This window comes from Rhinatrema bivittatum, chromosome 5, assembly GCF_901001135.1.
Source record: "Rhinatrema bivittatum chromosome 5, aRhiBiv1.1, whole genome shotgun sequence".
Classification (NCBI taxonomy): domain Eukaryota; kingdom Metazoa; phylum Chordata; class Amphibia; order Gymnophiona; family Rhinatrematidae; genus Rhinatrema; species Rhinatrema bivittatum.
This window is the reverse complement of record NC_042619.1, coordinates 362,764,517-362,781,730: the sequence shown is the minus strand read 5'-3', so window position 1 is coordinate 362,781,730 and position 17,214 is coordinate 362,764,517. Positions and strand designations below refer to the sequence as shown.

General features: G+C 44.1%; 2 protein-coding genes across 3 annotated transcripts in view; one reads left to right on the top strand and one right to left on the bottom strand.

Moving 5' to 3' along the window:
* The window catches only part of ABCC4 (ATP binding cassette subfamily C member 4), a 1,099,276-nt gene extending 1,093,138 nt beyond the window's left edge, over positions 1–6,138 (bottom strand). The window contains exon 1 of the mRNA XM_029604735.1: positions 5,959–6,138. Within this exon, the coding sequence (XP_029460595.1) occupies positions 5,959–6,032 (74 nt within the window). The 5' untranslated portion in view covers positions 6,033–6,138. The remainder of the gene's footprint in view (positions 1–5,958) is intronic.
* Positions 6,139–6,691: 553 nt separating this feature from the next.
* Positions 6,692–17,214, top strand: part of CLDN10 (claudin 10) — a 259,036-nt gene continuing 248,513 nt past the window's right edge. The window contains exon 1 of one of the 2 annotated variants that reach the window (XM_029604734.1): positions 6,692–6,836. The gene's annotated coding sequence lies outside the window, so the exon portion shown is untranslated. The remainder of the gene's footprint in view (positions 6,837–17,214) is intronic. The other variant, XM_029604728.1, reaches the window with a different exon arrangement.

Below are 17,214 nucleotides of genomic sequence, written 5' to 3'. Positions count from 1 at the left end.
AGCCTAGGCAGCAGCATCCGCAACCGCAAAGGGGAAGAGGTCGCGCTAGATCTCAACGCAGCATACGACAACCACCATCTGTCCCAGCCAAACAGTTGCAAACTTTAAGGATTCAGAGGCTACCACCACAATCTTTAACACCGCCAGGCAGAATTACATCAAGGATAAAAGCATGGGCTGCCATAACTTCAGACAGTTGGGTGCTAGAGATAGTAGAACATGGGTACCAGCTACCATTTGCGCAACTACCCCCGCTCCCACATCTGGTAACAACAACTTGCAAGAGCCAGTCACAGTTAGCGACAGAAATAGATCGCTACAACAGGGAGCCATCCGATCCATTCCTTTATCAGCCCACAACAAGGGTTTTTATTCAGCATAATTCATCATTCCCAAGAAATCAGGAGGTCTTTGCCCAATCCTAGACCTCAGAGACTTGAACAAATATTTGATAAAGGAAAAGTTCAAGATGGTATCCTTAAAGACTATATTGCCTCTTCTGCAAACCAGCGATTGGATGTGTTCCATAGACCTGAAGGATGCATATACCCACATCCCGATACACCCATCTTCATGGCATTACCTGTCCTTTCAGTTCAAGGACAACCATTATCATTATGTGGTTCTTCCGTTCAGCATCTCGGCAGCCCCCAGAGTATTCACATCGAGCCCGTCCATCCTTCTGCAACACCAACAGCAAATCGACCTTAACCCCAACTCAAATCCTACAGTTCATAGGAGCACGACTGGATACCACTCACAACCGAGCTTTTGTGCCAGAAGACAGACAATTGGAAATAAAGCGACTGCTGTGTGCTCTAGGATTAACGCAGAGACCCTCCACATGCCAGATACTGACAGTACTGGGAAACATGGAAGCGGACATCTTCACAGTCCCAAATACGCGACTACACATGCGACATCTGCAATGGGGGTTGAAACGTCAGTGGAAACAGCACTCTCAACCCTTAACTTGTAAGGTGACTCACCACAGCAATGGCAACAGACATAACTTGGTGGCTAAGCAAGACTACGCTCACCTAGGGTACCTTATTCAGCACTCCCCCGCACAACATCGTACTAACCACGGATGCCTCTTGAAAGGGATGGGGTGCGCACTTAGATCACCTAGAGACACAGGGACTATGGTCCCACTAAGAACAGAACTTACAAATCAATCTGTTGGAACTCAGAGTGATTCGCAATGCTATACAAGCCTTTCTTCCACAGCTAAAGGGACTTCGAGTAATGGTATACACAGACAACCAGGTAGCAATGTTCTACATAAACAAGCAAGGAGGGTCAGGTCCATGGACCCTTTGCAGGGAGCCGCTGATCATCTTCAACCATGTGCATCTCCATTCATCTACAGGCAACTTACCTACCGGGAGTTGTAAATACACGAGCAGACAGGCTCAGAGTATTCTATCCTCACGAATGGACACTCAATCACCAAGTGACTCTTGATATCTTTGCTCAATGGGGAATCCCATCAATAGATCTCTTTGCCACAGAATTCAATGCGAAGGTTCCTCGGTTCTGCTCAGTTTGGCCCACTAAACACAGGGTAGCACAAGATGCATTCCTACTCCCTTGGACAGAGGAATTGATGTACGCATTCCCTCCTTTTGAATCACCAGTACGATTCAAAAATATATCCAGCATGCAACACAACTGATATTAATAGCCCCGGCAGCCGTTAGTACACCTATCTACTGGACCTCTCCAGAGCAGAACCAATTCGATTACCAGATCTCTTATCGCAGGAAGAGGGAACTCTTCAACACCTGATGCACGCATCCCTCCACTTGACAGCATGGAGGCTGAGCAGATCCTCCTGATGGTACAGGGCATTTCGTTACAAGTGCAAGAAGTTATGTTGAACTCAAGAAAGCCTTCCACTACACAGGCTTATGGGTTCAAGTGGAAAAAATATTCATCTTGGTGCACATCAAAGGGCATAGAACCATTCAACTGTTCACCAGAAGCCCTTCTGGACTACCTTCACAGTTTATATCAGGCAGGATTGGCAACGGCATCAGTTAGGGTCCATCTCAGTGTTATTGCCGCCTATCATAGGCCACACCATGGACATTCAATTTCGCTTCACCCATTGATCTCCCGATTCCTAAGAGGCTTACTCTGCCTCAGACCACCGATTACTAAGCCTCCCAATACCATGGAATCTAAACCTTATCCTGGAACAACTAATGCTTTTTCCCTTTGAACCGCTTGACTCTGCTCATATAAAATACCTCACATGAAAGGTATATTTCTAGTAGCAGTGACTTCTGCACGTCGAGTCAGTGAACTTCAGGCCTTAGTCCACTATAGCTCATATCTTCAATTCTATCATAAAGTAGTAATGAGTACTCACCCATCTTTCCTTCCAAAAGTGGTCTCAATTTCACTTGAATCAGTCAATTGAACTACCAACGTTTTTCCCTAAACCTCACAACAATAGAGAATGTTCTTTACATACCTTGGACTGCAAGTGTGCTCTGGCTTACTATAAGCAGAGAACGCATTCCCCATCAAGAGTATCGCAATTATTTGTCTCCTTCCATCCCGAGAAGACGGAACTCCGGTGGCAAAAAGAACCATCTCGAGCTGGATAATAGTGCATTCAATTCTGTTACAATAAACATGATTTATCTCTTCCTTCAGCGCCAACAGCCTATCAGGTACGAGCAGTAGCAACATCGTTAGCTCATCTGAAAACCGTACAACCAAGTGACATTTGCAAAGCAGCCATCTGGTCATCTCTTCATACATTTACATCGCACTACTGCCTAGATGAACAATCATCTAATGATGCAAAACTGGGCAGTGCAATTCTGCATTCCATATCGGAGCGATCCCGTAGTCGACTCTCCACGATATATTGGATCACGCAAACAACTGTCCCAGATACATAGAGGCGTGATCAGGAGCTTTGGTCTCCCATGACAGCATGGCTAATTCAGCCCTATCGACAGGAAAAAGCAAGTTTGCTTACCGTAAATGGTGTTTCCATAGATAGCAGGATGAATTAGCCATGCTGACCCACCCACCTCCCTGGATAGTCGACACATTCTACTGCTGTACCTATACTGCTTAATCAAAGACTGAGGAGATTACCGTTTCCTGCGCAGGAACTCACACGCAGCCGCACAGAGCAAAGCTCTGTTTCCTTCTTAGGAAGCTCCGCCTCCCAGGCCCTGATTGACAGTTCCCATGACAGCATGGCTAATTCATCCTATCTACGAAACACCGTTTATGGTAAGCAAACTTGCTTTTCTTTGCTGTGGTCTTTGACGAAGATGTTGGGCAGTCACCCAGATCAGATACATTCTTTGATGGTGGCGATTTAAAGGAACTGAAGCAGATCACTGTGAAGATCCATGTAAGACAGCAAACAAACTAAAGAGCAAAAAATAAGTCGGCAAGACCAAACGGCACTCATTCAGAGTTCTAAAAGAACTCATATGAAACTGGAGGCCTCTATCATTAAAAACAGCCACAGTATCCAAAGAGTGTGGCCAACGTGAAGAAAATTTTAAGAGCAGCTCCGGGGTGATCCAGAAAACTACACAGACAGGTGAGTAGGACCCCTGTGCCTGACAACATGACAGAAGTCATTCTTAAAAACGAAGTTATGGGCTATACAGATAGGTATGACATACTGGAGGGGAGCCAACATGAACATAGCAAAAGCAAGTCTTGCCTTATCAGTCTACTGGATATTTTTTAAGGTGTTAAACATGGGGATAATGTTCAGTTGGTCAATATAACATATCTGGAGTTTCAAAAACCATTTGACAAATTCCCACATGAGAGAGACCTCAGTAAATTAAAAAGCCATGGTGTAGAAGGTGAAGTTCTGATGGGGCTTAGTAACGGTTTAAACAGGAAAGAGCAAGTTGGATTAAACAGTCTGCTTGCCCAATGGCGAAAGGTAAATAGTGGCATGCCCCAAGGATCTCTATTGGGACAAATGCTGTTTAACATATTCAAAACAATCTGGAAGACGGAGCAACAAGGGAAGCAATCAAATTTGCAAATATAAAATTATTCAAATTTGTTAAAACACTAGCGGAGTATAAAAAAAAACTGCAAGAGGACCTTGCAAGACTGGAAATCTAAATGGCTGATGAAATTTAATGTGGACAAGAGATGGACATAGGGAAAGACATTCAAATGTTAGGAGTCACCATCCAAGGAAAGGATGCTGAGTCACTGTGGATAATGCATTCTCATCCTCAGCTCAGTGTGCGGCAGCTGTCAAAAAAGCAAATAGAATGTTAGGAATGATTAAGAAATAAATAGAACAAAACAGAAAACAGCATAATGTCTCAATATCAATTCTTGCAGCAACTGCATTTTGAGTGTTGTGGGCAGTTCTGGTCAACACTTCTCAAACAAGTGAAAACTGAACTAGAAAGGTGCAGAGAAGGGCAATAAAAATGAAAAAGGGGGTGAAATGGCTGCCTTACAAAGATGAGGACTCTTTCACTTTGAGAAGAGGCAACTGAAAAGGGAACAAGCGAGAGGTTTCTAAAATCATGAGTGGGGTGCAACAAGTAAATAAGAGACCAGTTAGAACTACTTGAAATGGTAAATAAGACTAGATGATACTTCATGAAACTAACAGGAGGCAGATGTAAAACAAACTGGCAAAATATTTTTTCATTCAACACATAAGCCATGGAATTAATTATAGGACAACACAATCAATACATTTAGCATAGCTAGGTTTAAAAGGGATTTAGTCAAGTTTCTGAAGGAAAACCTGCATAAACCATCATTAGCCAGCTCGATTTGGAAAAGCTACTGCTCAGGATGTTGGGCTTCCTGGACCTCTGGGGGTTCTCCAGGACAGGTTTGGGAACCACTGTACTGTTCAAGGCTGGCTTTAAGGCAAATAGCACCTTAGGAAAAATCTGATGCCCCATCAGCATACCTGGCAATACCAGAGATGCCCCCAGGTGACCACCCAGCATTCTCTACCCAAAGGGTATTTGTTTGCTTTAATTGAGTCATCTTTTGTATGTTGGCATATGCACAGAAAAATCAAATCACTTAACAGATAATTTTACAAGGTTTTGTCTATGGATTCTGCACGTGACTTGCTATTACAACAGCAAACTACATAAAGACATCTTATGAAGTATGATACATTAAGCAGTTCCAATGTGTTTGGGGAATGGAGGACGGCTGTATCCTGAAACTGAATATCTTCTTGACATCCAAACTCACTACAAGATTTACGGTATAAGTTAAAGTATTTTTCCCGGTAAGTATGAAACGCCTAACCACTTGGCACTAAACTCTGTTTCGCCTTACCCTTCCTTCCTAAAACACAGTAAACTATTAGCTACGCTGAGCGGAAACAAATGTTCCTTTTTCGCTGATTTCTTTAAAATGTACATGCAACAGCATGTAGGAAAAACATATTCAAAATAATAAAGTCGAAAATCGCACTTACACACTATCAGAAGTTCATGATCTGTGGACAGAATCGGCTGTGTAACAAACAGCTGGCAAAAATACCCACCAGATTAGAATAAGTCAACTTATTCTCTCACTTTCAAACAGCAAAATACACGAACAAGGTAGTCTTGGAACGTACATGGCGTAAACATCGCCTATACCATGGAACATCTTTGACGATTAAGACGTCAAACTTATTAAAGGCAAACTGCTAAACGTAAGAAGATAAAAGACAACATAGCATTACAATGGAATACAAGGAAAGAGGCTATAACGCAGGGAGCCTACGGGAAACAGCGCCCTGGTGCATTTCTGGGTGCTCAGCTCATGCTCCATCTCCAAAAACTCTAAATAAATAAATAAATAAACAATCGTCTCCTCCTCGTGGAAGGGCATGGGCACAGGCCAGCAGCAGCCGCATGTCACGGTTTCAGCAGGTGGAGGAGGGTAACTGAATCTTCCAGCCGAGAGCAGAGCACTACTCACCAGAAGAATAACTTGGAACAGAAGTTGGCGGTCTGCATGGGGTTGGGTTTCTCCCCCTTCTGCACAAGCTCCATACTGAAAACCGACTCCCCACGCCCGGTGCCTATTATATACAATACAGCGAGGAAAAGTCTGGCCGAGGAAAAGTCTGGCCGCCCCGCCGCCGGGTAAAGCCGCTTCCGGCCCCGCCAATCAGCTTCCAGCTGCCGGAGGGGTTTCTGCCAGGGATGACAGGCCACGCCCCCTAACCTGCCTTTTCAGCGAACGAACTCTGCAGTCCCACCCCCGTCACAGGCAAGCTGCGGCCTTTACCCGTGCGCTAAGAGTCCGCCTCTTGCCCCCGCAAACACACGTTAGGCCCGCCTCTTTTACTGAAAGCCCAGGCCTTTTCTTTACTTGTGCCACCGCGGAGAAGGAGCAGAACGTGCGTTCTGGAAAGCATGCTTTTGCTGTTAGCATTAATTTTTTGTTCACATTTGGCGAGACTGCGGCTGAGTGCACAGCACTGAGGGTAACTAAAGGAGGCCCTGCCTCTCGAGGCATGGGCCGTATAACTGGGCAGACGTGCGGCAGGCAAGAGGGAGGGGGGCACAGCCTAGGTGCGGAGAGGGGCGGACAATGGGATTAGGGGCCAGTTCAAACCTGAGCATGAGCCAATGAGACAAGGAAGGCGGCGTCTCTGAGCTCAGGTACTTAGAGGTAGGGCGGGGTGGGGGGAGCACATTTGCAGCCTGGAAGTGAGAGCAACAGGCTGATCTCAGCACGGCTGTGCTACAACAGTTTTGCTTTTACTTTCACTTTGCCTCCAGCACGGCTGTGCTGTAAGAGGAGCAGATCAGCTATAGGAGCAGGAACGATTTCTTTGATTACATCATTGGGTAAAGTACAAAGATTTTGTGGCTTATAGGCAAAATGTTGAGAATATTAATGGTAATTTTGTGCTGCTAAGGTCTGGAAGGTATGCTCACCCCCTCCCCCCTTTTGCATTGAACTGGCTCTGCATTACCAGTACTTTATTTAATGAAAAGGCTTTGAATGCATGGCTGCTTCTGCCTGGAATGTTATTTTATTTAAGGAAATGCCTTAGCACATGGCTGGTTATATATATTTTAACTAATATATATTTAGTGAAACGCCATGGGCACATGGCCACACTTTACCTGTTATTATATATATATATATATATTATGAACTCATGGCTGGCTTTCAGCACAATGCTTGCTCTGCATGTTGCTGTATTTATTGAAAGGGCAGCGAGTGCAGGGCTGGTTATCTTTCACTTGTAGCCTCTTAAGAAACGCCATTGAAGGGGTCTACACATGGTGAATGCATAGGTGGTTAGAGCACATGGCTGGCAGTAGCAGGCTTGGTAGCTCAGTGGTTAGAACACTGATCTTGTAGGCTTGCTTTACTTTAAAATCGATGTTTTCTATGTATTGCTTTACCCCTCGCTCTCTAAATTGCTAGGAAGTGGGCAGGCTTCATGTCTACCATGCTACCTCAACAACCTGTGGATGTGCTTTGTTATACCTAAGTAATCTGACAATTAAAAAGTAGCCAGCATCCCGTAGTTGGGAATTCTGATGATATGTCTATGGGACAGCGGTACGGCATTTGAGTGCTCAGCCAGGTTAACAGGATGTTTTTTATATTAATCCTAAAGGTGATATTTAGTATTCGGTTACCATTTAAAGGGACAGCTGTCCCATGTGCACGTTTATACTGAATTATAAGGGGTACAGGACCCTCAGCTTGATAGATATGATTTAGGCTGCGCTATGCAGCTCTATACAAAGTAAATTAAAATATTAATGAAAGGTCGGCTTACATCTTAGCATGGTATTGTGGTTCTTATTGGAAGGGCTTGCCAGCAGAGGTCAGCACATGGCAGCGGCCATTTTGGGAGGTCAGCACATGGCAGCGGCCATTTTGGGAGGTCAGCACATGGCAGCGGCCATTTTGGGAGGTCAGCACATGGACTTTCAGGATTTTCTTTTACTATTACTTTTCTTTTACTCCCCAGGCCCCCCCACCTTCCTCAGCTGCCCCAACCCCCATCCTATTCCCGTCCAGCCCCCCCCAAACTTGCCGGGCCCAAACGTGCGCCCCCCCCCGCCCCCCCCCCCCCCCCCGGCTCCTTGCACCCCACCCCCCTTAGCAGGTGTGCGCACACCCACGTTTGGCTACCTATTCATATGCCCCCCCCAAAAAACTGTGTGGGATCTAACCATTTAATATGTCTACACAGCATGGCTACCACTCAGTTTGCTATGGCTTCTGCCCCGTCCGCACTTATGCCGGACCAGGCTCAGGCTCCAGCCAAGCGAGCACGTCGGAAGCCAAGCAAATTGCAGGAAAACTTCGCGGCAACGCCAGAAGTCGAAAAACGTAAGACCAAGACACAGAGGAATAAGAAGAGGAAATCCGCAAGCACACGACAACCGCGTAGCATCAGCCATTTGGGCTGCTATGTGCAGGTACCCCCAACACAGCCCAGTTACCCACCACCAAGGAATGGCAGCGAAGTGTGGCTGGGGCCACAAAGTGCTCCTACTGACATTTTCGCTGCTATGAAAGCTATTTTCGATAACTGGCATGGGCAGGGTAATGCTAACACTAGCCCAACACAGGAAACAGGGCAGTCAGGACGACCCATGGGGGATATTTTACTTGTGACACCAACCCCAGCTACAGCGGTTGGAACAACGGTGGGTCAGCTGGGGACCAATGGGCACAATACCACTGGTAGCTCAGCCACGAATGGCAATAACGCTGCACAATACACATGTACAGTGGGCTCACTAACCGCGCATGTGTCAGAGGTGTTAAAAGAGAAAATATGGCGCAGCGAATATGTAGATATATTCGAGCTGCTCAGGAAAGAAGGGGAGGGTTCCGATCCCAAATGCCACGAAGCGTGCAAACTCTCAGCTAGGGAGAAACCCTTCATCGCTAAGACGCTAGCTAATTGGTCAGCAGGATTCAGAATTCTGTCATCCATCATAGGTCAAAAATTTCCTGAAAAATGTTGCTCCTTAATTGCTTACCAGAGGGATTCAGTTTTGTTAGGAACTGGGGAACCTTTTGGGGAAGGGGGAGTCTCTTCCGAAGGGATGGGCTCCACCTTAACCAGGGTGGAACCAGACTGCTGGCGCAAACCTTTAAAAAGGAGATAGAGCAGCTTTTAAACTAGAACAAAGGGGAAAGCCGACAGTCGCTCAGCAGCGCATGGTTCGGAGAGATGTATCTTTAAAGGATACTAATGATGCATTATTTATTTATTTATTTATTGTTTTTGTTATACCGAGTTTCATGATAGGCATCACATCAACCCGGTTTACAAATAACAAGGAGTGTAAAGCATAACGTAACGTAAAAAACAATATTTTCAATAAGATCCTTGAACTTTAAATACAGTGAATCAGAAAAAGGGAGAGGGAAAGTTACAAAAAACAAGGAAAATAAACTTGGGATGGAAGGGGAGAAATTGAACAGCACAATATTTACATTTCAGCCTATTGATACATTAGAATAGCAAGTGAAAAAATAAGACTATGAAACGGTACATAGGTAATCAAATGAATAAATATGACAGTTGTGAATGGTAATAGTATGATAAATATTCAGCAGGAATTAGTGAGAGAGGGTTTGAGGTTGGTTGATTCGTGTTTACATTCCATTATTGCATACGAGTTAGTGCTAGTGAGAGGAGGTTTTATTCAAGGCTTGGAAATGCTTTTTTGAAAAGCCAAGTTTTTAGTCTTTTCCTAAATGTTAAAGAGCATGGCTCTTGTCTCAAATCAGGTGGGATCGAGTTCCAGAGAGCTGGACCTGCTGATGAGAAGGCTCTGAGACTCAAGGATTTATGTTGGTAGGTTTTGGCCTTTGGAATTTGGAGTGACTCTTTGTAGTGTTCCCTGATAGGCCTGGCGGAGGTGAATTTTTTAAGTGGTATTTGTAGGTCAAGTTGCGTGTGTTGGTTGATAGTTTTGTATATGATGTTAATGGTTTTGTACATGATTCTATAGTGGATCGGAAGCCAATGGAGGTTTTTGAGAATAGGTGAAATGTGGTCAATTTTCCTGGAATTTGTAAGGACTCTGGCTGCAGAGTTCTGAACCATTTGTAAAGGTTTGGTGTAAGAAGCTGGGAGGCCTAATAGTAATGAGTTGCAATAATCTAGTTTGGAAAAGATTATTGCTTGCAAGATTGTTCTGAAGTCCTGAGTGTGAAAACAGCGGTTTTATTCTTTTCAGGATATGTAATTTGTAGAAGCAATCTTTGGTGGTTTGGTTAATGAATGTTTTGAGGTTGAGACGATTGTCTAGGATGGCTCCTAAGTCTCTTACGTGGGTTGTTTGAAGGAGTGTGGGTGGTTTAGGAAGTGTGTTATTGTTTTCCGGTGATATGAGCAGGAATTCTGTTTTCGAAGCATTGAGTACAAGGTTTAGACTGTTGAGGAGAAGTTTAATTTCTAATAGGCAACTGTCCCAGTATTCCATTGTTTTTGAGATTGATTCTTTTATAGGGATTACGATCTGTACGTCGTCTGCAAAAAGGAAATGTTTCAGGCTTAATTTTGTTAGTAGTTGGCAGAGTGGTAGCAGGTAGACATTGAAAAGGGTGGGTGAAAGTGATGATCCTTGCGGCACTCCTCTATTAGAAGGGTGGTATTGGGATTCTTTATTATGAATTTTGACTCTGTATCCTCTGTTTTCTAGAAATGTTTTGAACCAGTTTAGTGTGGCACCTGTTAAACCAATGTTTGCCAGCTGTTTTAGAAGAAGGGCGTGGTTGACGGTGTCAAAGGCCGCCGAGAAGTCAAGGAGGATTAGAAAATATGCTTGGCCTTTATCAATACCAGAGAGTAGGTAGTCCATGAGTGAAATTAGTAGCGTTTCGGTGCTTGCGGCTTTGCGAAAACCATATTGGTTTGGGGACAGAATACTGTGGTCCTCTAGATAGTTGGGTGTTTACCAGTTTTTCCATGATTTTAGCTATAAATGGTAGGTTGGAAATAGGGCGGAAGTTGTTGGGATCACATGCATTTAGATTTGGTTTTTTTAGCAGTGGCTTGATTGAGGCAGTTTTTAGGTCATCTGGGTAGATGCCATGTGATAAGGAGCAGTTTATAATATCTGCTAGGGTTTTTGCTATTGTGTCCGGGATAAGAAGAAGCATTTTGGTAGGGATTTGATCAAATGGGTGTGATGACGGTTTCATTCTTTTTAATACATTTTGTATCTCTGTGATTGTGATGGGTTCAAAGGCATTAAGCTGGATGTCTTTATTTTGGGGAAGATATGTGTTATCTGGAGACGTAGTGTTTGGAATCAGCTGATTAAGGAGATCCGATATTTTTTTGTTAAAATGAAGAGCCAATTCGTCTGCTTTAGTCTGGGCTTGTTCGGGTGGTATATCTGGAGTGATAGGTTTAGTGAGGCTGGAAACGAAGGCGAATAGAGCTTTTGAGTCAAAGCTGAGATGATGAACCTTTCGGGCATAGTAGTCTCTTTTGATTTTCAACGTGGTACTTTTGTAAAGATGGAGTGATCGTTTGTAATCAGAGAGTGAGGCTGGTGAAGGGGCTTTGCGCCATTTTCTTTCTTTTTGCCGAAGTAATTGTTTGAGTTTTCGTAGTTCATCATTATACCAGGGTTGACGTTTGGATGTATTAGCAGACCTTGTTTTGGTTGTCAGTGGGCAGAGAGTGTTTGCTATAGATTTTGTTATTTTGGACCAGGATTGGAGGGCAGCGTTAGGGGTAGATACTTCAATGAGTGGTAGATCCGAGGTTAGAGCTTTACTTAGATGTTCCGAGTTGCAAGGTTTTCTGTATAGGAAAGAGGGTCTTGAGTTGAGTTTGGAGTCTGATCGAGGTAAGGAAAAACTGGTGGAGATTAGAGAATGATCTGACCATGGGACTTTTTTGCAATTTGGTTGTTTTGTAAGAGAAATACCAGTGTTTGTAAAGAGTAGATCGAGCGTGTGGCCTGCTTTGTGGGTGGGTTTATTGATTTGTTGTCTGAATCCCATCGCTGACAGTGCGGTGAGGAGGGCTTCACAGTTTGTAGAGAGGGGAACTTTGTCAACATGTAAATTGAAGTCACCCAGGATTATAGCAGGGGAGTCAAGATTGAGATGCAGAGTTATGGTTTCGATGATAGGAGAGGAGTCTGACTCTAGTAAGCCTGGCGGGGCGTAGACTAGCAGGATTTGGAGTTGTTCTGATTTGAACAATCCTAGTTCTAGTTTAGTTACTGTACTGATGGGGTGGTGTGAGAACCTTAAGGATTTTTTTGCAGCTAGGAAGATACCCCCTCCTCTTTTTTTTTTTTGTCTTGGGATGGAGAAGAAATCGTAAGTCTGCGTTGGTAATTGGTTAATGAGTGTGATGTCCGTGGATTTGAGCCATGTTTCTGTTATGGCGCAAACGTCTGGGGTTGTGTCCTGCAGTATGTCGTTGAGTATAAGAGTTTTGTTGGTGAGAGATTGGGCGTTGAATAGGATTATGGTGAATAGGGTGAGGCCTAGTAACTGTGTAGTGGGGGAAATCATGATTGGGATGAGTGATTTGTAGGTGCGTGGTCGGTAGAACATTATTGTTCAGGTTGGATCGGTACTGGATGAGTGCTACCGGAGCTTGGATGGACTCACAATCCTACCAAGACGGAAAGTCTTCCAAATAAGAAGTATCCCCTAATTATGGTCACCATACCAAGTCCTACCTTCAGGTCTCTGCAACTGGACAACAATCTTTGAGTTCTAAAAATTAATCTTATTTATATTTTCCTCTGCAACTGGACTACAATTTCTAAGTTCAAAATTCATTTTATCTTATTATTTATATTTGGCATGGTTAATATGTCACTATATCCAAGTTAAATATTTAAATTATACAGTTTATATTACATAATTTTATTAATTACAAGTAAAACTATTCTATATTATTTATTATCATTATGTTAAATTGTCATCCAGTTATAATGTTCCATATGTACCACTGTTCTATGTAAAGCCCCCTTATCTCTGTTGGGCAGTTTATCGTTATATGTAAACCGGAGTGATTTATAGTCTCTATAAGAACCTCGGTATATAAAAATTAAAAATAAATAAATAAATAAATGTGCCGCAGGAGACTGGATGCGTGCCGCAGGAGACTGGATGCGTGCTGCTGGATGAGTGCCGCAGGAGACTGGATGAGTGCCGCAGGAGACTGGATGAGTGCCTCTGGGGACTGGATGAGTGCTGCTGGATGAGTGCCTCTGGGGACTGGATGAGTGCTGCAGGAGACTGGATGAGTGCTGCTGGATGAGTGCTGCAGGAGACTGGATGAGTGCTGCTGGATGAGTGCCTCTGGGGACTGGATGAGTGCTGCAGGAGACTGGATGAGTGCTGCAGGAGACTGGATGAGTGCTGCAGGAGACTGGATGAGTGCCTCTGGGGACTGGATGAGTGCCTCTGGGGACTGGATGAGTGCTGCAGGAGACTGGATGAGTGCTGCTGGATGAGTGCCTCTGGGGACTGGATGAGTGCCTCTGGAGACTGGATGAGTGCTGCAGGAGACTGGATGAGTGCTGCTGGATGAGTGCCTCTGGGGACTGGATGAGTGCCTCTGGAGACTGGATGAGTGCTGCAGGAGACTGGATGAGTGCTGCTGGATGAGTGCCTCTGGGGACTGGATGAGTGCCGCTGGAGACTGGATGGGTGGATGTGTGATCGCTGGATGGATGGATAAGGGTGGGTAATGGCTCTTGCTCTGGGACGCTCCAAGGAGCGCACTAAGGGGCAAGCCCCTTAGGTTGCACTCCTTCGGGTGCGCGACGCCTGGTGCGCGACGCCCCAGGGAGTGTCTGCAATTTAAGGGCCTGAAAACAGTGCTGGGCTAGACGGCTGGGTTGGGGGTGGGAGCAGTATTACTCACCACGTGGTCCTGCTGCTTCTCTTTATTTTGCAGGTTTCTGAGCCCTCTTGTCTCTTTTTTTCTCTTAATTTCCCGGTTCACTGTTCACTGCTGGCTCACAGAAGGGAGGGGTGAGCGGGCTCTTGCCCCGACTGAGCTGTGCCGACCGCACGAGCCCCTGCAGTGGAGGAGGACAGAGACTGAGAGAGGATCCTGGCAGAAAGAGGGACGCCCAGGGAAGCGTCTGTAATTTAAACGCCTGAAAACAGTGCTGGGCTGGGGGTGGGAGCAGTATCACTCACCACGTGGTCCTGCTGCTTCTCTTTATTTTGCAGGTTTCTGAGCCCTCTTGTCTCTTTTTTTCTCTTAATTTCCCGGTTCACTGTTCACTGCTGGCTCACAGAAGGGAGGGGTGAGCGGGCTCTTGCCCCGACTGAGCTGTGCCGACCGCACGAGCCCCTGCAGTGGAGGAGGACAGAGACTGAGAAAGGATCCTGGCAGAAATTAGATCCTGGCATTAGAATTAGGGCATCCCGACAGTGAGGTTCCAATAATTAGAAAAGTAGTCCAAGTGCCTGTAACTAAAAACTCACCTGAGCTAAAAAATTCTAACTTATCCCTATCAATTAAAAAGCAGAATAAAAATACAATCAAAAAACAAACTTTGAAATGTTTGTATGCTAATGCCAGAAGTCTAAGAAGTAAGATGGGAGAACTAGAATGTATAGCAGTAAATGATGACATAGACTTAATTGGCATCTCAGAGACATGGTGGAAAGAGGATAACCAATGGGACAGTGCTATACCGGGGTACAAATTATATCGCAATGACAGAGAGGAGCAGTCGGGAGGAGGTGTGGCGCTTTATGTCCGGGATGGCATAGAGTCCAACAGGATAAACATCCTGCATGAGACTAAATACAAAATTGAATCTTTATGGGTAGAAATCCCTTGTGTATCAGGGAAGACTACAGTGATAGGGGTATACTACCGTCCACCTTGTCAAGATGGTGAGATGGACAGTGAAATGCTAAGAGAAATTAGGGAAGCTAACCAAATTGGTAGTGCAGTAATAATGGGAGACTTCAATTACCCCAATATAGACTGGGTAAATGTATCATCGGGTCACGCTAGAGAGATAACGTTCCTGGATGGAATAAATGATAGCTTTATGGAGCAATTGGTTCAGGAACCGACGAGAGAGGGAGCAATTTTAGATCTAATTCTCAGTGGAGCACAGGACTTGGTGAGAGAGGTAACGGTGGTGGGGCCACTTGGCAATAGTGATCATAATATGATCAAATTTGATTTAATGACTGGAAAAGGAACAGTGTGCAAATCCAAGGCTCTCGTGCTAAACTTTCAAAAGGGAAACTTTGATAAAATGAGAAAAATTGTTAGAAAAAAAACTGAAAGGAGCAGCTACAAAAGTAAAAAATGTCCAAGAGGCGTGGTCATTGTTAAAAAATACCATTCTAGAAGCACAGTCCAGATGTATTCCACACATTAAGAAAGGTGGAAAGAAGGCAAAACGATTACCGGCATGGTTAAAAGGGGAGGTGAAAGAAGCTATTTTAGCCAAAAGATCTTCATTCAAAATTGGAAGAAGGATCCAACAGAAGAAAATAGGATAAAGCATAAACATTGGCAAGTTAAATGTAAGACATTGATAAGACAGGCTAAGAGAGAATTTGAAAAGAAGTTGGCTGTAGAGGCAAAAACTCACAGTAAAAACTTTTTTAAATATATCCGAAGCAGAAAGCCTGTGAGGGAGTCAGTTGGACCGTTAGATGATCGAGGGGTTAAAGGGGCACTTAGAGAAGATAAGGCCATCGCGGAAAGATTAAATGATTTCTTTGCTTCGGTGTTTACTGAAGAGGATGTTGGGGAGGTACCCGTAATGGAGAAGGTTTTCATGGGTAATGATTCAGATGGACTGAATCAAATCACGGTGAACCTAGAAGATGTGGTAGGCCTGATTGACAAACTGAAGAGTAGTAAATCACCTGGACCGGATGGTATACACCCCAGAGTTCTGAAGGAACTAAAAAATGAAATTTCAGACCTATTAGTAAAAATTTGTAACTTATCATTAAAATCATCCATTGTACCTGAAGACTGGAGGATAGCAAATGTAACCCCAATATTTAAAAAGGGCTCCAGGGGCGATCCGGGAAACTACAGACCGGTTAGCCTGACTTCAGTGCCAGGAAAAATAGTGGAAAGTGTTATAAACATCAAAATCACAGAACATATAGAAAGACATGGTTTAATGGAACAAAGTCAGCATGGCTTTACCCAGGGCAAGTCTTGCCTCACAAATCTGCTTCACTTTTTTGAAGGAGTTAATAAACATGTGGATAAAGGTGAACCGGTAGATATAGTATACTTGGATTTTCAGAAGGCGTTTGACAAAGTTCCTCATGAGAGGCTTCTAGGAAAAGTAAAAAGTCATGGGATAGGTGGCGATGTCCTTTCGTGGATTGCAAACTGGCTAAAAGACAGGAAACAGAGAGTAGGATTAAATGGGCAATTTTCTCAGTGGAAGGGAGTGGACAGTGGAGTACCTCAGGGTTCTGTGTTGGGACCCTTACTGTTCAATATATTTATAAATGATCTGGAAAGAAATACGACGAGTGAGATAATCAAATTTGCAGATGACACAAAATTGTGCAGAGTAGTTTAAATCACAAGCAGATTGTGATAAATTGCAGGAAGACCTTGTGAGACTGGAAAATTGGGCATCCAAATGGCAGATGAAATTTAATGTGGATAAGTGCAAGGTGATGCATATAGGGAAAAATAACCCATGCTATAATTACACGATGTTGGGTTCCATATTAGGTGCTACAACCCAAGAAAGAGATCTAGGTGTCATAGTGGATAACACATTGAAATCGTCGGTTCAGTGTGCTGCGGCAGTCAAAAAAGCAAACAGAATGTTGGGAATTATTAGAAAAGGAATAATGAATAAAACGGAAAATGTCATAATGCCTCTGTATCGCTCCATGGTGAGACCGCACCTTGAATACTGTGTACAATTCTGGTCGCCGCATCTCAAAAAAGATATAATTGCGATGGAGAAGGTACAGAGAAGGGCTACCAAAATGATAAGGGGAATGGAACAACTCCCCTATGAGGAAAGACTAAAGAGGTTAGGACTTTTCAGCTTGGAGAAGAGACGACTGAGGGGGGATATGATAGAGGTGTTTAAAATCATGAGAGGTCTAGAACGGGTAGATGTGAATCGGTTATTTACTCTTTCGGATAGTAGAAGGACTAGGGGACACTCCATGAAGTTAGCATGGGGCACATTTAAAACTAATCGGAGAAAGTTCTTTTTTACTCAACGC